The 24,487-nt window shown below is 39.7% G+C and overlaps 1 protein-coding gene across 3 annotated transcripts in view; it reads left to right on the top strand.

Annotated features, from left to right (window-relative positions):
* The window catches only part of LOC149152303 (kinesin-like protein KIN-UB), a 515,820-nt gene that overhangs the window by 49,736 nt on the left and 441,597 nt on the right, over nt 1-24,487 (top strand). For all 3 annotated transcript variants that reach the window (XM_089446071.1, XM_089446070.1, XM_089446069.1), the window contains exon 10: nt 4,923-5,057. In XM_089446071.1, the coding sequence (XP_089302197.1) occupies nt 4,923-5,057 (135 nt within the window). The remainder of the gene's footprint in view (nt 1-4,922; nt 5,058-24,487) is intronic.

Here is a 24,487-nt window from a genome sequence, read left to right as displayed (position 1 = left end):
CCAGTAGTTGTAGTTACTGGGAGACAACGCATAGCATTAGGGGATTAGTTAATTTCCAGCAGTGATATTATTGTTTGTCACCTGGGTTTTGTCAAGCTTGCCCTTGAGGCAAGCCTAGGTGAATTTTCTGCGCTATTGTACTTGCTCCATTCCATTAATAAAATGACTCAGTTGGTTCTCATTTTTGTTGTGTATTGAGTATTTGCTGTTCATTTAATTTTCCTGTGTATGAATTGTATTTGCTTTTGTATATCACTGTTTGTTTAAGTTTGGAACATTATAGATGGTTTTATTATTGTCTTATGTGGACTAGTCACTTTCACATCTCAATTATCACTTTTTATCATGTCAATTCCCCCCCTTCCTCTACATTGCAATCACATTTGTCACTTTCATACTTAGATCAATAAATTCCTGCCGACTATGTACATCATAAGTATAATTTGCAACTAACACATGATTTTTAATAAAGAAATTATTATATTTTAATGTTTTAATCAAATAAAAATAACACGTGGTTTTTAATAAAAAATAAAATTATATCTGATATTTTAATCAAATAAAAATATTAAATTTATTAATTTAATCGATAATAGAAGCATTTAATGTAAAAGACATAGAATAATGTCAAGCTAGAATTGATCGTAGGGCCACTGTAATAAGGTAGAAACATTTTTGGTTTAGAAGTATAGTTCTATGATTTTGATTCCAACATCTAGATGCTATAAGTTTGAGGTCATTAACAATATTGTATGGCTACTGACAAACACTTTGTTCGTCCATTCATGTATGTCTTCATTGTTTTTTACTCTAACTTAATTATAATTAAACTAAGCAAGAGTATCTAGAATGCAACCCTTGTTCAAATGCGGCAGTTAGTTCATACTTTTCAAAGTTCAATAATTAAACTAAGTGGCAGGGAATGCTAGCTATGCGGGCTTGTTTTATCTCATATTCTAAACGTAATGAAGGGGTTTGAGAGCAAAGGAAATGTCCACCATTTTCTTTTGAGCTAAGGACGAAAATGTAAGTGTTCTCATTTGCCATTAATACTTTATTGCAAAGTGGGAATTGATTCCCATTAGTTGCTTTTATATTTTCAGGTATTTGTAATGATTTCCACATTTTTTTTTCTTTGTTTGTTTGCTGTGATTTTTGTTAGGTGTACATTGCACATCAGGTTTCCCTCGTCTTTCCAACTTTTAGTGTACTATGGGAGATATACCATTTACTTAGAATCTAGATTTTTTGTTTTGTTTTCGTTGTAGCATTTTTGTATTTGATTCTTGAATGCTGATTTTCATTTTTTCCACTAGGTTTAGTTATTTCTATTTGAAAGTGCTGAAAGCATTGGACCCCATGTGGGAATATGGTGATCTTGCTAATGGGCATAATCGACAAAAGTTGAGTTGCAAGTTGTGTTGAAGGAAATGATGGGGGAATTGGTTGGTTGAAATACTACCTTGCACAAATTTTGAGGCATGAAGTGGGCATTTGTCGAAATTGAACCCCGTAAATTATTCATATCGCCAATAAATGACTTTAGGATATGGGTAAAAAGAGAGATAATAGGGAAGCTATGAGAATTGAGCTTGTAGTAGTAGGAGGTGCAAGAATCAGGGGGGCTAAGAAGTGACAAATTTTCCTTAGTCTCACCTTCCACAATGCCCTCAACGACATCATCTTTTTTTGTTCGAAGAACCATAGGTGGCACACAACCTTCTATTAGGTCAGTGGTTAAAATAAACGATAAGAAAGAAGTTGGAAAGCTTGTGGATAGATGTTTTCCATGGAATGACATTCCTTTTAGCATTTCCAATGACAACTCATTCTATTAGCGTATGTTTAATGTTGTTGCTATTGGTGTTTCATGGTATAACACCCCTACCTATGATGAGTTGGGAGGGCCTGTCGTTCAAAATGAAAAGGTCAATTTTTTAAGATTAGGTATGTTCTATGCTAGAGCAATTTATTTAAAATTTCCACAGTTAGCAATCACATCAGCATTACGATAAACTGCAGATAGAACATAAATATAAAACGCAGAAGACAAGCCAATACAAGAGGACACAAGATGTGGCGCGAGCCAGGGACAAACCCCACAATGTGTGGGGAAACCCTTTGATCAAATCTTCTTTTATCTTCAAAGTTCAGCACAGAGAGAGAGAGAGAGAGTACATTTACAACATAAGTCAACACTGTCTAGATCTAAGCATAGATCATCTCCTATAATGATGAGATCAGTTGAAGACATTTTGCTTCAACTGATACCTATCATCATGCTGCATCTGGTTCTCTAGTTGCACCATTGCATACTACATCATGCGGTTGTCCATGTCCATGATCTTATCCATCATAACGCTGCTCAAAAGGCTGCCCATGTTATCCTTCTGTTGCTTCACTATGGAGTTCATACACATATCAGCCTTAGCTGCTTGTTATGGCTTGCAGCCTAGCAAAGCAGCTAGGCTATAGTTCCACGTAATACTTCACGCAGTTCCATTATTTCCGTATAGGGTTTGCTCAGGGATATGGCTGTCTATGTGATTGTATTCCATACATTGAACTGGACAACGTATTCCTTACATTACAGCGTGTACCTTCTTACCTTGCTACCTTGACTGCGTTCCATAAATATGAATGTGACTGCGTTCCATACATTGAACTGAACAACGTATTCCCGTGTTCCTTCTTACGTTGCTGCCTTGTCTGCGTTCCATCTCTTGTGACTGTGTTCCATATATTGAACTTGATTCCATATTCCTCATATGACTGCGTATATATATGAACGGTATATCACCTCCAGCGTATCTGAACATTGTATTGATTGTGTGGTCCATGCCTTGACTGTGTTTCCCTGATAGCGTCTAACTTAACTGTTTCATTGCTGTGCATATAATTAGGGCATTGTACTGTAGATTACTGTGCGTATATATAATTCATTGAATCCTGTGCCTCTATCCATGCTATGCGTATCAATCTCTATGCCCAGCGTATATATTTCTATGACCAACGTATCTATGCCCAGTGTATATATATCTGGACTGTAATATCAGCATGAAATCCATATAATATTGCATGTACTATCTTCTGTTGATGCGTATGTATATGTTTCCACTACGCTGCCAGATATATGTCTTCATTACGCTGCCAGATATATGTCTTCATTACGCTGCCAGAAATGAGTGTTAGATCTTTTGTTGATGCGTATATATATGTCCACGTTACGCTACCAGACCTACGTGTTAGGTCTTTGATGATGGCTATATATGTGTCCACATTACGCTGCCAGACCTGCGTGTTAGGTCTTTTGATGAGCGCGTATTTTATTCCTCCATGACTGCATATAGCTTCATAGATGAACGTGGCTTCATGGTCCTTCATGACTGCGAATATATGTACGTGGTTCCATATTCCTTTATGATTGCGTATAGATGAACGTGGCTTCTCCTCCTTAGTTGTGCTTAGATTTAGGGCAGACTTTAGGACAGCGTAGATCATAGTGTATCTCCTTCTCCAAAAACCCAAGACGTGGAGAGGAGAACACATGAAGAATGTGTCTCAAATGACTTAAAGTCTTCTCTTATTTATACTAAAAGTGGATGTTTGAATAGACATGACGTTTGGGCTTCTAGAGCCTACATAAGAGCTGGTCGGTTTGATAATAATTACATAAACAAAATAAATTCATATCTCCATAAATACTTATCGGAATCGGATGATCTTCAGATCAATCATACACCTCTCGATGAGAGGGATCCAACAAAAATATCAGCTGCCATAAATAAGCCGACCCACATGGAGTTTGGCCCTAGTTGCCAATTTAACACAATTGCACTCATATATTGGAGAATATTAAGGAATCATAGGAAGTCATTGGATGCACCATGCTGTTAGATGGTTGGATTGATCAGAAAGGCAAGACCCTTCTTAATTTCTTGGTTAATTGCCCTAGGGGGACAATGTTTATTGAATTTGTTGATGCATTTACACATGTTAAATATGCAATGTTATTATGTGAGTTGTTCGATGGGTTCATTCAAGAGATAGGTCCACAAGAATGTTATCCAAGTCATAATGATAACACAACTAATTATGTTGTTGTTTCTAGGTTGCTCATGCTGAGGTATTTGGCCTTGTTTTCAAATCCTTGGTTTGCACATTCCCTTGATTTGATTTATAGGATACAAGAAAAATTGCTTATATCAAGGATATTGTTGAATTAACTAGGAGCATCACAAAATTTATAGATAATCATACATCCATGCTTAAAATATATAGTGTAATGGTCATATTAGAATTTAGAAGTTTTATTAATATTGTGTATTATGACACTTTACGTAATAACTTAGTAATGTACTTCTGAATAGATGTCTTAGTTAAGACATTAATTATAAAGTTATGAAAAGGGCATTACATAACTGACACAATACACATCCATCTATGCATTAAGACACGATAACATTGAGTATGAATGAGTCAAGCTCCTTGTCTCTCTCTTTCATTATCACTTGTACTTTTGTGTCTCTGACATATTTCACCTTGGATTATATGCCTTATTCGTGTTTATGTTTGTACTTTTTGCTTCCGATTTTAGTAATAATAGAATTAATAAGAGCAACATTGGAAATTCTGAATTCTGAAATGTGGTGTCCCATGTTTATTAGGTTTTAGTTTATTATTTCTATATCATTGCTTTTATCTTCTCTAGTTTTCATGTATCATTATGCTCAACAAAAACTCGTGAAGGGGTAACTTTATTTGGAGATGTGCATATGTACTATCCATTATGTCAAAATCTTATAATAAATATGAAGGTTTTACCCTTGAAAGATTTGAGTTTACTTTTAAGCAGTCCTCTATAAAGTAAATATTCAAATGTTGAGGAGATGATACAATCTTGTTTTCTGTCTTCATTTCAGGCAATGGCAGCTGAGAAATTAAGGTTTCAGAAGGAATTTGAAGTAGTAGTAAGTCAATTAGAAGAAGAACATGCCCATATAGAGAGTATGGCAAAAAGAATTGAAAATCTAGAAGCTCTCTGTAAGGAAAAGGAGGTAATGAATTTAAATTTTCAAACTAACACAATTGCAACTTTTTTCTTTTTTCTTTTTTTGTGAATTTTCATATACACAATACTTGCACAGAAATATAGACTAATAAATCAATTAAACATGGGTTTCATATTGTCTCATTGTCAGAGTTGCATATTAAAGAAAAATGAAGAAGAAAAGAAATGAGATATTTAACAGGAGACTAATGCATGATGCTTTGCCAAACTTAATTGTTGTGCTTCCACCACCTAAGAGATGGGATGTCATGTGATACTGTATAGTTGTTTTTTTTAACAGCAGTGAGTACTTGATATATTAATTCTGTGCTCGGTCGCAGCAAGATACACGGGAGGATTACATTTGAATTTGCCCTTGGGCTTCTATTTTTCCATTTCTATCCTGATTTACTGAGCCCAGATATTCACGACCATTACAAAACTTTACAACAGACACAACACTCTTATTTAGTCTACTAGTATATATTCGAAAATATTGGGACAGCAAAATTACACAAAAGAAACCAGACATTGCAAAGAGTAGTTAGCCGATATGGTCAGCCAGGCGGTTCAGATCAATGCTCAAATTATGGACTTCAGATTTGCTTTTGTTCTTCCTGGGGTGAACCCACCTTTGACATCAGCAGTTGTATGTCTTCTATCATGGTATACAGTGCAGCAATCTCATCCTCGAGCTTATCGACCTTCCTACCTTTGGCCTCAATGTTCTATGAATTTTCATATGCCACCACTCTTTGACGATACATCATGCCCTTTATGTCTAAGAGCTGAACTTTAATTTCAGCCAGTTCCTTTGCACACTGCAAGCACAAAGATAGAGTCGACGGTGTTGGTGAGCTCTGATGACGACCAAAGGCATGGCGTGAAGCCTCCTTCCCCGACACCTAGCCAGAGCGAGGGAGCCTGCTTCCCCAAGAACTTGTATCCATCTTTAAGGAGGGATAGGGCCGAGAACCAGTGTGCTAGTGAATTCCTTCCTGAGATATCCTACCCTGAGCCAGCGCGAGAAAACTGGAGGAGAGCTGCCGAAAAGGGAGGGCACAAACCCAATCCCAGAGAGAGACTGAAATCTTGCATCCCAGATAAGAAACTAAGTTCACTTCACTCAACCAACAAAACCCAAACCAACCTAGGATGAAAATCACAAGCAGGATGAGAGGGGATAAAGAACTTATCTGACATTTATAACTGCGGCCTTGTAGAATCCATCCCGAGCCAATAGGATCCCAATATGGCCTCATCATTACTCTGTGTTGCGAGAGAGTGGCCATCATTTGCAGATGGAAGTTCAAGCAGTTGGTCTATCTCGTCAGGGCCATGGGGAGTAAAGGCTATACGCAGGGAGAGAGGGCTCGCATGGATACCAGCTTTGAGCTCCTGCAATGAAGCTTGAACATTGAAGCCGACGTGAGAAGTATCACACTTCACTGCAAACTTGGCCCCAATAGCTTCACGTGGAGGGGAAAAAGGTGGCCACATGGCGGAGGAGATTGGAGAGGTTTCATCACATAGGCGTACGGGGAAGGGCGGAGAATAATCAAGCCGCTGACGAATGGGGGGTGACGGGGAATGACAAGGGTGACTAACACATTCTTGATATACCATGAATGGGGGAGAGGGTAATGGGGGGCTCAAGGGGGGTCAAAACATAGCGGGGTTAGGGTATAGCGGAGGGACTAAAGGCCCCATTAACTTCCAATGTTCCTTCCGATAAATAACAAGTTTTATTAGCCATAAAATCTGCATCTGTATTAAGAATTCAGAGGATGTGCCATGTTTGAGAGGTTTCAAAGGAGGAAAGGATGCTCTGAGCACTAAGAAGAGTTTGGCTTAGGTGGTTGTCCTGAGCAAGGGAGGAGTTTCTGAGGTGTCTAATAATCAGATAGGAGTCACCCAGGATAATGAAGCTTTTGACTTCTCTCTTCTTGGCTAGAAGGAGCCCCATATACAAGCTGCAAACTTCCACTTGGTTGTTGGTCTTGATACCTAGTCCCCATGCATACTTTTTCCACAATGATTCTATCAGGATAAAAGAGAATCTCTCTCCCTCCTGCCACTCCCGGATTTCTTTCTGATGCTCCATCGAATTGAAGAATCCAAGATTGGGTTTTCAATTTCCAATCAGCAAACTTGTCAAGGGATAGACAAAGAAGTCAGTCTGGATGAGATTTGGGATGAGCACGACTGTGAAAGGGAGGTCGAATGACAGATCAAGGCTCCAACCAACATGTGATACTGTATAGTTAATGTCATCCCTGACCCAACATAATGGTCATGATGCCCCTGCTACTTAACAGAACGAATGTAATATTCTAACTAGAGAAATACAATGAATATCTAAATATGAACTAAGCTACAAAAATTAAATATAGCATGCAAATCTGAAACTCTACACATGCAAATACAATCAGAACACCATTGAGCAGAAATCATAAATCTGAGCCATTTAATTATATTTGCAATGCCAATCTGTGTACAAAATGAAGTGGAATGAGGGTACCTGAGCTTGCTACAGCAAGCATGTAAAACCCAGGTGAATATGAGAGAATCTCTTCGTTGAAATTGGCACAAATGGCTGTATGCTTTGCTAAGAAAATAACTGCTACTGCTGATTGAGGCAAGCTGTGATTTGGGGCCTAAAATCTGCTCCAAAAAATCTGGAAAATTAGAGTTAAGCTTCTTAGCCCCCAACCAACCAAACTCAGAAATATATTGGGCTGATTCTGACTGCTCGGAAATGCCCATATTTAGTGTGAATTTCTCCAACTGCTGGTCCTGTGTCCAACCCAGAAACACTGCTGCACTTCTGCTCCAAATCCTCCCTCAAATGGCCAGAAATTCTCTGCAAAAATATTCGCGGAATTGTGTGGAATTCCTGCCCCACTCCTGCTCAAAATCCCACTCCAACTCCTGTGCTGCAATTATGCCCAGAAAGACCCCTGCATAGGCCCTACAAGTGACACATTCGGCCCTCTCAAAAGCAACAATCTCCAGCTCTGCAAATCACCCAAGTGGCTCATTCTCCCTCGAGGAAAATCTTTGCAATTTCTTCAAGTGCTGCTCCCTTGGAATCCCCTCTTCCAAGCTCTATGAATTTCTGCCTCTGCATCCTCTAGGGAATGCGCACTGGCTGAAACAAGTGATGAGATGTCTCACAACAGCTGGAAAATCAATCCTCCAATCAACTCCAAATTCTCTCCTAGGGTGACACTCTCAGTTCGCTGAAAGAGAGTTGGGATTTTCCGCTTGGAAATCCCTGTGCGGTTGACTTGGCTAAACAACTCATGGAAACTCAAGTCTGAAATGCACAATCAAGGAACCCAAAAATGAGTTCTCCTCTCCTATTTATAATTGCTGCCCTTCTCCTCCTTGTGGGCCCACTAGTTCGAACTCCCCTTTTTGCCTCTCTTCTCTTGTGGTTTGAATTTCTCCAAGGGGTTTGATTTCCCTTTTGGGTGGCCCCCACAACCCACCAACATTTTAATTTTCATTTCTCCTAAGTTGGTCTTCTTTCCCCTTTCAAAAATTAATTTATGCCTCCATACCCCTTTTCCTAAGTTCAATGGCCAAAACATTTATCAATTACTAAAATTGCAAAATTGTGAATTCTCCTTAGCAAAATTATTTGTTGGGGACATGACACATACCATTGTCTTAGTGGGGGGGCAAGGTGGTGTGGTTTTGTAATGATATTCTTATCTATCTTCAACCCAAATGCATCAAAACCAAGAATATCCAAGTAATAAGAGCAAAATGGAATAGATCCAAAGATAGAATGGAGCCAAAATATCCAAGTTTATAATATGAAGGCCAAACCTCTTTGTAGTGTCCCGAATGAGAAAATTTTGGAACAAGCTCTTCACATAAAATTTATCATACATTTAACAAAAGATTGCCAGGTAAAAATAAACAAAACAGAGCACTGCAATCTCATAACACAATGAACAGGAAATCTTCAACTTTATTATATTAGAAGAACTGGGGTTTACATGCAAATACAACCCATATAGCTGAGATCAATGGCCTTGGACAAATCTACAATAATGTCGCTATCGGCCTCCAAAACAAACTGAAAAACCAATACATTGCAACCTGTGAACCCTGAATGGATTCACCAAGGGAAGATGGGTGCTCGCCCAATCTCTCTAAATCACCCGAGGGGTTTTGTCCTGGGGCTACCAATGGAGTAGAGAACTGGGTTCTCAATCTCTCATACAAGAAACAATACTCAATCCAAGATGTCCTCCAATGGTCTCCTCCTCCTCTTTTATAGATTTGATGGACTCCTCTAGAACCTTCTATTTTATTATTATTTTAATCATGGAGCACTTTTCCCTCTTTTATTTCAATTAAAATATTCTTTTAATGCAGGAAAAGGGTAAATTGGCCACCATGTCTCCTCAGGCCACTGAAACTCATATCTAACCATCCCATCCTGTAGATCTTCCTATTCCGGTTCCAACGAGCTATTACACTGAGGTGTTCCACCAATTAATCTCCTCGGAATGCCACCTCGAGCATAATTATTTAAGTTATGCCCAATAATAATGTTGATTTCTGAAAGTTGTCGGAATGTGACGGAACAAAAGGCAAATTGTGCAGATGATGAAATATGCTAAGCGAATGCCATCAAATCCCATAAAAACTCTACAAAACTCCATTGGAACCCCTAATGCCATAAACGTGCTCCACTGACCTGGGCATCTCCTGCCCTGGAAATCCACCCTGGTTGCACTTGAAGAAGGATAAAAATGGGGACATGATAGTCCTCCCACCCCAAGATTGCTTGACCTCAAGCAATCCAAATATGTGAACCAATTTAGTGGTCCAACGCAACTGAGACCCAATGCCAGGATCCCATACGAACCACTAGGTGATGCTCTGCTCCTGTGTCAACCCACCATGAACGGACTCCTCAATGCTAGGATCCCAGATCAATCTCTGACAGAACCTGTCATCAGCAAATCCTCCTGGATCCCAATGCTGCCAAGAAGGAGCATCAAGGCTCCACTGCTCCTGTTGTGCTATCTCTGGTTGTGAATGCTGCTTCACCTATCGTGTACCAACTCATCACCTCTCTCCAATCTAACTCTTGGCATAGCCCAAGGTCAATCTCATCATGTTGAAGCCATGCTGAAATACTAATGAGTGGCCAGCCTACATCCTGTTGCCAACTGATGGATGCAATACCCCTCAACTTGGAGCGCACCTGCAATACAATGCTCTTGACTAAAAATGACACTGTTAAAATTGGCACCTAGGGCCAAACTCCATGTGGGTCATCTTCTTTATGGCAGTTGATATTTTTCTTGGAATCCTCTCATCAAGAGGTGTAGGATTGATCTAAAGATCATCCAATTTTGATAAGTATTCATGGAGATATGAATTTATTTGTGTTATGGGACAATTCGTCAAGGTCGGCCATCAACCAAATAACCCCCACGTGTGCTCAACGTTTTAGTATAAAATGAGGTGACTTGATAGTCATTTACACACACTTCACTCTTGATTTCTTTCCACTTGTTTTGGGTTTTAGTGGAAGAGAAGTCTAAGAGGAGGAAGCCCTAGATGCAGGAGGAAAGGAGACCAAGCATGAGGTCTAAACGCAGTCCTAGCTGAGCCCTAGTTCATGACAGCTCTACGCATGACCTAGATTTAGGGTTCATTCATGTTGGGAAGAAGAGATGCCCTAATCCTCTATGCTATCAAGGAAGACAACCCTCATCTAATATGTTGTCCCAAGGATGCCCTAACCAACAGAGAGGGACAAAACAATGTGGTGTTTTAGGGTTGTTTCTACCGTTTGTTTGAGGGCCGAATTGTTGTGAGGGGAGGTTGAGGCAGCTCCCTAGAGGGCCAAGGCTAGGAGAGGCTGGTTTAGCCTGCGTGGAGGTATCTTGGGTGCAGAACTCTTGAAGGAAGGGTAGCGTATGGTGCTGTAGGTGGGCCACAGGTCCTAACTCATCTTTGGAGGGCAATGTGGAGCTGTTTAAGGGATATCTATGCCCAGGACAATAGCTAAGGGTGCCAACACCTCTTCAAGATTAGGCCGCAACCAAGGAGGGACTGTTTTGAGGACGTTTGAGGGTGGGAAAACCCCAACAAGGTTGTTGCAGGCCTGTGGAAGCTTCTTGTAGCAGGCTGTAGGGATTGAGGGCAGGTCGAGGACTTGGTAAGGGCTAGAACCGCCCAGGATTACAGTGAAGGGTCTCATCCCCACAAGGAAGGGCAGCCGCATCACGTTGGAGCAAATTTGGGCGGAAAAGAAGGCTGGCAAAGGGATTGTGATATGTCCTAACCAGGCCTAGTTTGCAGCAAAATAATCAGACCTCAAAACAGTGAGCTAAGGTATGTTACTTATGACATTTCTTGTAGGTGTTGGATCTTAGATGAGGATCAGATTTGGATCGTGTTAAGACAACCTGTGGAAGTCAATGAGATGAGGGCAGATCTCATGATTAGATGCCCTGACTAGTGACAGTTTCCACAGTGGTTGGGAAACGAACTTGGAGTGAGAGTTTGTCGTGTATTGGGTCAAGGTGTTGACAGAGGCAGTATGGCAACATGACTAAAGCAGTGTGGCAGCATGACAAAAGTAATGGTGCAACATGGTGCAGATCAGTGTTGCTGGACATGGTGCAACATTGGTACAACAATGGGACAACAATGATACATGATGCAGTATAGTGATGGGTACAGTCATGATTAGTGAAGCATGATGAAATGCAGCATAGTGATGATGGGTGCAGCATGGTGCAACACAGTGAGGTGCAACATGATGAGGAGGAGCAGCACAATGATAGGTGCAACATGGTGATGGAGTCACCCTGGAGAATCAGTTGAAGCAACATGTCTTCAACTGAGTTCAGCTACCTCATGTATCATCTTCTTAGAAATGATCTATGCTCTTATTTAGATAAGTCAAAGTGTTGACTTCTGTTGTATATGTACTATCTCTCTCTCTTTTTGCTAAACTATTGAAGAACATATAAGAAGAATTGATCAAGGGTTTCCCCACATTATGGTTTGTCCCTGGCTAGCGCCACATCTTGTGTCCTCTTGTCTTGGCTTGTCTTCTGCGATTTATGTTTATGTTCTATCTGCAATTTACTATTATGCTGATGTGATTGCTAATCTGGAAAAGGTATTGAGCTAACTATGAAAATTGAAATAAATTGCTCTAAGCATAGAACATACCTAAAATTAACATGGTATCAGAGGTGAGGTGAAGACAAAGGCCAAGCAAGAGTGAAAAGAAAATCACCGACGACAGCTGGGAAACGACAAAAGGCTCAATGGGATTCTCATCCCCCTTAAAATTCACCAAGGGTGAAGTCAAAGTAGAGAATATTATCCGAGTGGTGCAGCAGAAGCTTTTGATGGCCTACCTTAAGATTACTTCAATGGAAAGTCCGGATCTAAGGGTGGAAGGAAAGGCAGATGCCTTTCTTGCAATAAGTTCGGCCATTATCCGAAGTAGTGTCTGAATGGTAGGGACACATTACTTGATGATGATAACAATCATTCTAGGGACATCTTCAATGATCGGAGGAATGACAGGTAATGCAGGTCATCAAGGAAATAACCAACTCTTCAAAGAAAGCAAGGAACCTCAAACTCTTTGAGAATCTAGCTTATTGATTGTAAGTGCTTCAAGGCACTTCATCGGATAGAAGGGTGCTCTCACTAATTTGGTAGAGATGGAAAAAATCATGGGACTATACTTGGAGTCAATGCCACCTATCCCGGAAAGGTTGTAGGGGATGTGACCCCTCAATTGAATGAGGGTAACTCGATTCATTTACAAGAATCTCTTTATGTACCTGATCGCAAGAAGAACCTGGTGTCCATTTTGGAAATGGAAGTCAAAGGTTTCACGGTGGCATTCATCGATGGAAAGGTACATGTTTGAAAATAGAATTTTCAAAGATGCTTTTATCCTTGAGTTCAGGATTGGCAATTTGTATCAAGTTGCTGGAAGTCCATTGGGACCATGCCAGTTGACACATCTCATCTATAGCACTGAAGGTCTACTTATTATGGGGCCCTACCCGATGTGAGTTAGATGGTGACAGGGATGCTTGAATTCAAGAAGAGCATGAAGGTACATGTCCGAGATGTTGTGAAAATTCTATCACTGCAGCAACTGATTTACTTTTCCTACTTATTTTATCATAAGCTATTCATGAAATTACTTCAACAAACTTTAAAATAAATATTGTTGCAGATATCACACCATAATACAGAAACAAACATATGCACACATTGACATAGTTATTTTTGGACTAATGTCCTCGAAAAAACCTAATGTAGGAAAACCGTTGCAGCCAGTGTTTTTAAAACCGGAACCGGTGACCGGACCGGTCCACCTAATGAACCGGTTTACCGACCGGAACCGGTCTAACCGGCACTGGTTTGGTCTAAACGAACCGGTTTTTAAAAAATACATTAAATAATTAATTTTTAATGAAACAAAACTATTTTTAAGATGTAAAACCATGATTCCAAGCCAATAGAGACAAAATATGCAAAGTTTGCTCATTTATATACCATGTAAAGGTGAATACATCAAAATGGCACCGAGTGCAATACATATCATCAACAAAATAGCAAAATACATAACAAATGAGGCTCTAAATGGCCTATAAAGTCCAAAAACATTGCTGCAAGCTATGAGGCCATTGGCCTACTACAAGTCTACAATATACACATGATCAATCATCAAGTTCATTACCACTACTAGTAGTAGACACAAGATCATCATCAGGAGCTACATAGACATCATCTGGTTCAGAGTCTGAGGATGCCTCAGCCTGATCTGCAACCTCAGTATCAATGCCACCAATGACAATAGAAGTGGACCTAATGGAAGCACGAGTTTGTCGACCTGCATGACTAGTGCCTTCCATTGGTTCCTTGCCTTACCTTGATGCCGCTATTGATCCTGGTTCTGATGCCACCACATAATCTGCTTCATCCCCCGCCAAAGCCATGTCGATATCAAAATCAGCCTCAAACACAGGTTCTTCAGTCTCCTCCACCCATTCTGATGTTGGATCAATATCGTCCAACACAATGGGATCTAGATCAGGAGTTTTTCTTATCATTTGGAGCTCTAATTGCATTTATTGTTTACCCCCAAACCATGAAATCCTGAAAACCATTAAGTCTGCTGAATTTTGAGTGAAATCTAAAATTCTAGTTTCTCCATATGAAATCCAATGAGGTCGAAACCACTCTCAAACATCCTGAGTCATTTCATGGTAATGTTAAAAATTTAAGTAAAAGGATGAAAATGAAAATTAAAGGAAATGTCACTTTTACTTTAAGAATTTAACATTACCATTAATTGCCAACATTGTTAGGGTTGAAACACCCTTAGTCCCCCCCCCAAAACCCCTCAAACACAGTCAAAAACATGTTTTTTTAACTTTATGGTGGTTGTGCCTAAAACCGGCCAGTTTAGGACAAAACCGGCCGGTTTTCACCGGTTAGGCCCAAAAATCGGGCAAATGAAGGGTCTGACCGGGTTTTTAGGCCGGTTCGGACCGGCCAGCTAGCTAACCGACCGGTTTGACCGGTTACCGGTTTTTTTGAGCGGTTTTTAAAACTATGGTTGCAGCAAGGGAGGATTTTATTATTCAGCAATTTTCTTGTACAATAGGGTGCCAAACTGGCTTACCCACAGATAGACAAACTTCCAACACTTTTCTAAACCTAGCGTAGGCCCTTTTGACCTCTGCTCAACCTGAAACCCTCTGTGTCAGCCTGAAACCCTCTGCGGAACGCAGCCTCTCTGGGCTTCTGCGTCACTCCTGCAACCTCTGCGTGGATGACGCAGACCCTTCTAGCTCTGCATAGTCTTTGCTGCCTCTGTGTGGCTTCCTCTAGCTCTATGTCTGCCTCTTTTGCGTTGATCTCTCGTCTCTCTGTTCCGTACTTGCTGCCTCCTGACTGCTCTCCAGACCACTGGTTCAATTTCTCAGCAAACCCCGCTTCAGAAATTGAACTCACTGGTCTCCCTCAGTGTGTTTTCCAAGTGCCCCTCAAGCCTCCTCTTATACTTTTTCTGTTGACATCTTAATGACCGAGATTAAGTACCTAATCAACATCTAAGATTAGATCTGGCTCGATCCATGTCTTTTGGACCATTCTAACACAGAGTCATATTAATACACATTAATATTTTATTTTCCCTAAGTTTAGACTTAGGGACTCCATTAAAAATATTAATTATTTTAATTTCTCCTGATTTGTTTAGAATCTACCCAAACCCTTTCTGGGTATTGGAGATCCTATGTGCCCCAACCTTTCCACCAAATTTCGTGGCTAGAGCACATATGATGCTACACCAAATCAACAGATGTACCAAAGAAAAATCTTACAAGGGGACCATTCCACTCATGTAGCAGGTCCACAAGTTTGGATCAAGCCGAGGGGTTTGAGATTCATGATCAGGAATCTCATGTATGCAGGTGGAAGAATGCTCTCTGTGACTTGAAGCAAAACACCCCGGGCTTAATATGAGAGGATTGATAGTTGTCTAATGAAGTTGAGATTCACTAGGAGTGAAGTCGATCCAAACCATTGCTTGAAGGTTGTGGATTATAGACCTCTCATATAAGTGGATTATAAAGGACATGGAAATTGGTCAAATATCTCTTCAGAATAGATTATTGGCCATAGAAGAAAAGCAGGTACCATGTGTCATAAATACAGATGGAATACATATCATCAAAAACAAATTAAAAACAATGGAAGTTAATCATTCTAATCAGATGTCCAGTATTCAAAATCAAATAAAGGCTATGCAAGCTAATCATGTCACTCTGCAAGAAAGATTCGTGAAAACTGAACTCAGTCAAGCGAAGTTAATAGTAAGACATGCCAGAGAAATGGGTCCATTACACAAGAGGCTGGAAGAGAGAAAATGACAGGTCCCGTCTTGTTGCGAATATCCCAAGAAAGAGGCTAACTCGATTAACGAAGATTTAACTACGAATGACATGATCAAAGAAGAAATTAAAAAAGGTCAAGTTAAAACTCATGACACCTATGTGACTGATCCATCATTTTTGACAGAGCAAATGCAAAATGAAGAGATACATGTCACGCATATCTTACATACTTCATCTAAGAGTTTTGAAGCAGAATGTTCCACGTCCTTAGTGACACAGCGTGTCACAAAGAAAAGACGCAAGAGAAAGAGAATGAGAAAGCGATTTGATACATCAGATGGCTGTGAGAAGCTTGATTTTTGGATAGGAAAAAGTCCTACCATATGTAGGATTGGACATGGCACATCTGAGAAACAACCGACAGATTTGCTTGAAAGCAGGGAAATGCTCAATATGCGCTATATTGAACACATCTGATGCCATGGGGCATCTTTGTATTTTATTTCTAACCTTATACCCTGTTATTTCAATATTTCGTTTTGTAGTTAGATGTGTTTTTCATGTTGTTAGATAGTTAATAAATGAAGAGTTTATATCTTTCTTGTGCTTAATTTTATATGATGATTTTTGGATGGACACTACTTATGTTTTGTTGTGTGTTGCTTGGATGCAGATTCTGGATTCTCATATTCCTTAAGTGCAGCAACGTGTCCTCAAGTAGAGCCAGATGTTTACCACTACGTGTCAACGACCCATAGCAGTACACCCCTTTTTCGCAAAAGGAATAGCACCTGATGGATGTGTTCGTGTTGTCTAGCTATCATAATCTTATAATGTAAACCCATTCTGCATGTGTATAATGTAAATAATCTCAACAGATCTGTGTCATGTATGTAATTACCTAGGTAAACCTACTTTTTTGGTGACGATTTACATTCCGGGAGGTTTTTTGTCTCACCGATCAATTCTTGGATGGTCGGCAGAATTTTCCTTCAGCCTTACCCCAAAGTAGGAATGGATTTTGTCTCTGGGATCTTAGGGGAGTCCTAGTGTTCTAGATCGAGTCTATGTAAAAGTGATTTGGGAATAATCCTAACTATTTGGTTAGGTTATTTTATTACAAATTGCTTGGTCTGCTAGATTATATTTGTGTCGCAGAATTGGGTAGTCTGTGAGGGTCTTTTGCAAATGGGTTTTCCCCCTGGAGATGTAAAAAATGTAAAAATCATGATGTCAAGTGTCTTGAGGGTAGGAAAAATAATTTATCCCCTCAGGTTAATTAATTAAATTTTCTGGCCAAAATTAATTAAAATCCTAAGCTAGAAATTTGATTAATTCTAGGTCCTAGGTAAATTTAAATTCTTCGAAGGCAAAATTCGTTGGTCCTTAAAAATTAAATTTTAAGCGGTCCAGGGATTAAGGTAAATTAATTATTTTGCTAAATTTCAAGCCTTTGGTCCCTGGGGTTAAGTCATAGTCAAAATTTTGAGGAAATTAATTTAAAAATTTAATTTTTGAATTAATTAAAATGCATTTAATTGAAAAATTTGAATTTCTTCAAGAATTTAAAATTTCGACGGATGAGATTAAAAAGAATTTTGATCCTCATCAATGGTCGAGATTGTTTTGACGAGGATCACTCGAACTAGTCGTTGGAGGATTTATCTTTAAATAGGAGGTCATTTGTTAGTCAGTTCATCCGATCTCTGGATCGTGTGCTAAGCGAAAAGCTCTCTTGTAATCTTTTTATGAGCAATAAAGAAAGACTTTGGGGTTAATTTCTGCTGATGTTACTCTTCATGGAAATATTGTAAGATGTGTTATTTTCATGCATAGATTTCTTTTTAGCCATTGATGATAGCTTTCTGAAGAGTGATTTGAGTACATATATCTTGCTCAGTCGCTAGGGTTTGAATGATAATTTAAGTTTTGAATATAATAGCAGGTATCTCTATTTATCTGAATTTTATTATCGTTTTCTCGCTCTATGTTGACCGCTGAATCGAGTTTTGCAAGAAAGTCTTGATTTTTTAGATCATTTGGCGTTTGGGGAAGTTTTCAGTTGGACCAACCAACTCCTGATCCATGTTTTCTGAAGAGCCCAGCGTAATTTGATCCCGGGCTTATCATAAGATATTTTTTATGCGTGATGCATGAAGGGTTTTGAGCTTAGCACCTCCTTTAAAATTCAAAAATTTAATTTTTTCTGTGCTAAATTGATAGATCTGGCTGTTGAGAGCCTCAAATTATCAGATTTGGGAGCGGAGTTGGACTCACACTCCCTAGATCTGCTAGATCTGCCATTCATGTATATAGATCTGTAATTATTTTTGGTTTTTTGACTTGGGCTCTTTTGGGTTTTTGTATATATCGTTTGGGTGTTTTATTGTTGTTTTGCAGCTACAGATCTGAGGAAGAAATCTGCATAGAGTCCATATCTAGGCCCTGGAAGGTAAGATCTGGATCTCTGGGGTTCATTAAAATCGTTTTCCAGGGATACTATTCAGCCTTTTGCAGTCCAGGGGTTTAATTTTTTTATTTTTTATTTTTATTTTTTTAATCTGGAGAAAATTTTAAGGGTTTTATTGATAAGTCTGAAGCAGAATATATCAACTAATCAGAACTATCTCGGAATTTTTTTTAAGAGTTCTTTGAGCTATCATCTATTGATCCATAATTCGTTTTTATCTGAAAAATCTTCGAAATCTTTGTTCCGCTGTCCCTTTTTGGGGTTTCCTGCAAAGTTTCAAACTTTTCTTTGTGTTTTTGAGGTTTTCTGGAAAATCTGGGTTTCAACGCTACCCACAACTGCCTTTCCCTGGATTTCTTCATCTGCTGCTAGATTGTTTCTATTCAACTTGCCTTCTCATGCGTTCTAGCCGCAGTTCCTACCTGCAAAAATCCTTCTTTTCTTTCCAGCTCACCCTTCTATGTATTGCTCCTTCACTCTTGTCACATTTCCTTCTGTCCATTTATCTCATTCCTCAAAACCCGCGTTCCTACCTTCTTCATTCTGACCTGCGTTGCTTCACCTTGCTGCCCTTCGATCAACAGATCCGAGCTTCCATCTGCCCTTTGCATATCCTCTCCTTGCTGCGTCCATTGGCCATCCTCTCCGTCCTCCCATTGCCACTCCTCTTTGCTCATCCGCATGTCCCTTTCCACTGCAAACTATGACTTCTTAACGGCTCCATCGCTGTCCTTTCTCATCGAACTCCCTAACCCGCGGCTCTATCTCCCATCCGCATGTCCAGCCTCATTCTTCTGCGTGTTGCTCCTGGCGAAGCCATCCGTCGATCTGCACATCGAACTCGTCCTTATTCCGCCGTCCAAGGCCTCCCGCAAACCTGCAAATGACAACAGAAGAGACATTCAACTGTTATTTTCATTATATGCGTTTGGTTTAGTTTTAGGTTAGGGTGTATATATATATTTTTTGTTTCATTTGTATATAATGGTTAGGCCTCTTTTAATTTTTTAAATTCAATTTTATTTTTTTAGGTTTGTTTCGTTAAAAATCAAAAGTTAAAAAAGAAATTCGGTTTTGGTTTTCACTTTTATCTTGATTAGTTTTCATTTCATTTTTATTTTATGATTTTTTAATTTTATTTTTTATTTAAAATTCTAAAACTTAAAAAATCTAATATATTTTGAAAAATCTATAAATCCTAACATTTAAAAATCCTAAAAAATATTAAAAAACATTAAAACATTAAAAAAATTTAAAATCTAAAATCTTAAAAAAACATTTAAAAAATCTAAGAATTTTAAAGTTTTTGGTAACCTCGGAATTACTAGGAATTAAATTAAAGGGATTCATGCATTTGCGTTGAAAAAAAATTTAATGTGGCCTTTGGCCCATTAATTTTTTAATTTTATTAACCCTTTTGATTTATTTTATTTTTTCAATTCGTCTAAGAAATAATTAAACTATTTATCTAAAGTTCCTTGGTTTCTTTTCAGGTAAGTAATTTTTCTATGGTCAAGGTGCGATAAACGTTTTAAATCATATTGACCATTAGAGAAGTTAATTGAATCTAGATCTGGGCAGTTAAATTTGGAATCTATTGCATGTTAAAGTTTTGGGCATTTACATTAATTGTTCATGATTGTTGCTTTGCGACATCTATAAATTTTCTCTCGATGACTTGTTATTACTTAGTCTATGGTTGATTCAACATAAAAGACATTGGTCTGTAGTCATTTATATCTTGTAATTGTGTCTTATCTTAATCCATCTATCATAATTGACCGAGACTTGCTTTAAATTCATCAAGTTGTTCATCATTAAAATATCCTAGAGCCCGTGTTTCACAGGCTATCCTCATCCATTTACCTTAGGGACTAGCCTCCTTGACTTGTCTAGGAGAGAGTCTAAACGTAGTGAGTAAGGTTGAAGAGTGACAACCCTTACTCTGAGCGTTCTCGCGTTGCCTAGACACTTTGTGCGACAAGAGGGCTCATATTTGGTTGAGCCTCACTGGATTGGTGCCATGAATCTTCTGAGATATCTTCAGGGCACAATCTCTCATGGATTGAGATACAGTGCCAGAAATGTGAACCTGCATGATTAGTCGAATGCTGACTGGGCAGGTAGTGTGGAGGATCGCAAGAGCACTTCTGAGTGTTGGTTCTCTTTGTGTTCTGCTACGATCAATGTTTTAGAAATCGGAACCGGCGACTGGACTGGTGCACCTATTGAACTGGATTTTGAAGCGGAACCGGTCGAACCGGGACTGGTCAAGTCTAAATGAACCAGTTAAAAAAATACATTAAATAATTAATTTTTAATGAAAAAACTATTTTAAGATTTAACACCATGATTCCAAGCCAATAGAAACAAAATATGCAAGGTTTACTCATCTATATAACATGTAAAGGTGAATATATCAAAATGACATCGAGTGCAATACATATCCGCAACAAAATACATAATCAATGAGGCTCTAAATGGCCTCTAGAGTCCAAAAGCAATGCTCTAAGCTATGGGGTCACTGAACTACTACAAGTTTACATATCAATGATCAACAACATAATGACTCCTCATCATGATCAAACTCATCACCACTACTAGAGAAGAGATCATCAACATGAGCTACATAAATATAATGCCTCCGAGTTTGAGGACTCCTAAAACTCCTCTACAACTTTAGTAGTAGTAGCAAAAATAGTCATCAAAACTAGAAATCACTGATCAACATGGTCACTCATGAAACTCATCATTGGTTCAATGCTAATAGAAACACATAAACATCATTAACAAGAGATACATGAACATCATGTAGCTCAAAGTTTTCAAATTTGGATTGCTCTACCTTATAACATGATAGAAATTGAAAAGGTTTAACATGCCTAACCAATGATTTTGGTTTGAGTGAAGGGTTTATCTCCTCAACCTTATAATGTGGTAGAAAAAGACTAGCATGCATAACCAGTTGTTTTCCTTTGAGTGAAGGGTGTATTCTTGTTAAGGCCATTGTAGAGGAGTTCAACAATAAGTACCACCAACATCAACAAAGTTCAACAATCAATGCCACCACGATCAAGGTTCGTAAAGGGCTTCATGCTCTTGATCAAATGCCTATCTGATACCCTCACGCATGATAGAATCAAATGGAAACATTGCAAACCCCCAAACCATGAAATCCTGAAAACCATTAAGTCTGCTCAATTTTGAGTGAAATCTAAAATTCTAGTTTCTCCATATGAAATCCAATGAGGTCGAAACCACTCTCAAACATGCCGAGTCATTTCATGGTAATGTTAAAAAATTAAGTAAAAGGAGGAAAATGAAAATTAAAAGAAATGTCACTTTTACTTTAAGAATTTAACATTACCATTAATTGCCAACATTGTTAGGGTTGAGATGTGTCAGGAAAATGAGAGGGTAGGCATGTTCTTCTTGGAGGGACTAGTTTTGGAGGAAAACAACCCCAAATTTCCCCTAAAAACAACTTCAAAACTCACAAAAATGCATTTTGTGGGGTTTATAGTTGCTCTGGTGATAAACTGGCCGGTTTAGGACAAAACCGATTGGTTTGACTACAAACTAGCCAGATCCGTCCTAAACCGACTGGTTAGGACCGGTTTGTCCACTTTTTTGGCGAAATGGAGGGTCAAATCGGGTTTTTCTATCGATTTGACCCGATGGGCTAGCTAACTGGTCGGTTTGACCAGTTACCGGTTCAGACCGACCGTTTTTAAAACATTGGCTATGATATCTTGGATGAGCAGGAAGCAGAAGACGGTTTCTTTGATCACTGCTGAGACTGAATACATAGCTACAAGTATGACCTCGTGTAAAGCTGCCTGGTTGAGGAAGCTCTTCACTGAGCTGTTTGAAACATGATGGATACCACTGTGATCTTCTGTGACAACCAGAGGAGGATTCGACTGTTGAGGAATCTTGTGTGTTGTGATCGCTCCAAGCTTATAGACATTATGTACCACTTTATCTGGGATATGGTACATCGATGAGCAAGAAGGCTCCATTGCATTGGCACTGATGTGCAGGTCCCTGAAATTCTGTCGAAGCCTCGAGGAATGTTCAAATTTGTGATTTTCCAGAACAACTTGGATTCGTTGAGAGACCCTCTTTTGAGGATCATGTATGATGCATGCATTGAGCTCTGGGAGCTTTGAGGGGCTTGGGGTGCTTCTTGGAGAAACAAGCGACCATAGGGCAACTCACCCTCCCCTAATGGTGTGTTGTGTATAGGGTGAATGGTTTAGCCTTCCCCTGTGATACTCCGTGGCGACTTATGGACAGGATGAGTGGTTCTCCTGTCGAGGCATCCTACCCATGCAGTCTAGGACTCATGGGAAGTACCTCTCATTTGGCCAATGAGTAGGGAAATGGGGTTAGGGACCATAGTAGTACTGATGGACGCATCGTGTATCTACCGTACTCCCTATGTTAGGATGACCAACATTGATCTGGGATCAATTGGAACTGACTTCGGGTCAGTAAGAGCGATATAACTCACTCTCTCTTGGAATTGATCTGGGATCAGTAAGAGTGGTATGATACACTCTCTGGAACTGAATTCGGGTCAGTAAGAGTGATATAGCTCACTCTCTCTTGGAATTGATCTGGGATCAGTAAGAGTGGTATGACACACTCTCTGGAAATGACTTCGGGTCAGTAAGAGCGCTATTGAGCACTCCCTTTATATGGGACTGACTTTGGGTCAGTAGAGAATGGTATGCGACATTCTCGATCAATTCTTCTTCTTCATAGTTCAGCAGAGCAGAGCAAAGTAGAGTAGAGCAGTGCAGGGCACTGATGGCAGAGATAGTATAGTCTGGCAGATGGATAAGCAGATGGAGTTCTCCCTAGTTGAGAGGGAGTGTTAAAATTGGCAACTAGGGACAAACTCCATGTGGGTCATCTTATTTATGGCAGCTAATTATTTTCTTGGACTCCTCTCATTGAGAGGTGTAGGATTTAATCTAAAGATCATCCGATTCCGATAAGTATCCATGGAGATATGAATTTATTTGTGTTATGGGACAATTCGTCAAGGTCAGCCAGCAACCAAATAACCCCACATGTGCTCTACGTTTTAGTATAAAAGGAGGTGATTCGATAGTCATTTACACACACTTCACTCTTGATTTCTCTCCACTTGTTTTGGGTTTTAGTGGAAGAGAAGTCTAAGAGGAGGAAGCCCTAGACGCAGGAGGAAAGGAGCCCAAGCATGAAGTCTAAACATAGTCCTAGCCAAGCCCTAGTTCATGACAGCTCTACGCATGACCTAGATCTAGGACGTAGTCATGTTGGGAAGACGAGATGCCCTAATCCTCTACGCTATCAAGGAAGACAACCCTCATCTAATACGTTGTCCCAAGGATGCCTTAACCAGCAAAGAGAGACGGAACAACGTGGTGTTTTAGGGCTGTTTCTAGGGTCTGTTTGAGGGTTGAATTGCTATGATGGGAGGCGAGGCAGCTCCCTAGAGAGCCGAGGCTAGTCTAGTTTGCGTGGAGGTATCTTGGGTACAGAACTCTTGAAGGAAGGGCGACGTATGGTGTTGTAGGTGGGCCGCAAGTCCTAACTCATCTTTGGAGGGCAGCATGGAGCTGTTTAGGGGCTATCTATGCCCAGGACAACAGCCAAGGGTGCCAACACCTCTTCAAGAGTAGGCCGCAGCCAAGGAGGGACTGTTTTGAGGACGTTTGAGGGTGGGCAAACCCTTAACAAGGTTGTTGCAGGCCTGTGGAAGCTTGTTGTAGCATGCCGCAGGGATTGAGGGCAGGCCGAGGACTTTGTAAGGGCTAGAACCGCCCAGGATTACAGTGAAGGGTCTCATCCCCACAAGGAAGGGTAACCGCATCACCTTGGTGAAAATCTAGGTAGAAAAGAAGGTTGGCAAAGGGGCTGTGATATGCCCTAACCTGACCTAGTTTGCAACAAACTAATTAGACCTCAAAATAGTGAGCTAAGGTATGTTACTTATGACATTTCTTGTAGGTGTTGGATCCTAGATGAGGATCAGATTTGGATTGTGTTAAGGCA

Source organism: Pinus tabuliformis, chromosome 9 (assembly GCF_031772625.1).
Source record: "Pinus tabuliformis cultivar Carrire ecotype Pingquan chromosome 9, CPIR1, whole genome shotgun sequence".
Taxonomy (NCBI): Eukaryota; Viridiplantae; Streptophyta; class Pinopsida; order Pinales; family Pinaceae; genus Pinus; species Pinus tabuliformis.
Note: the sequence above shows the minus strand (reverse complement) of the source record. Positions and strands in the feature narration are given on the sequence as shown.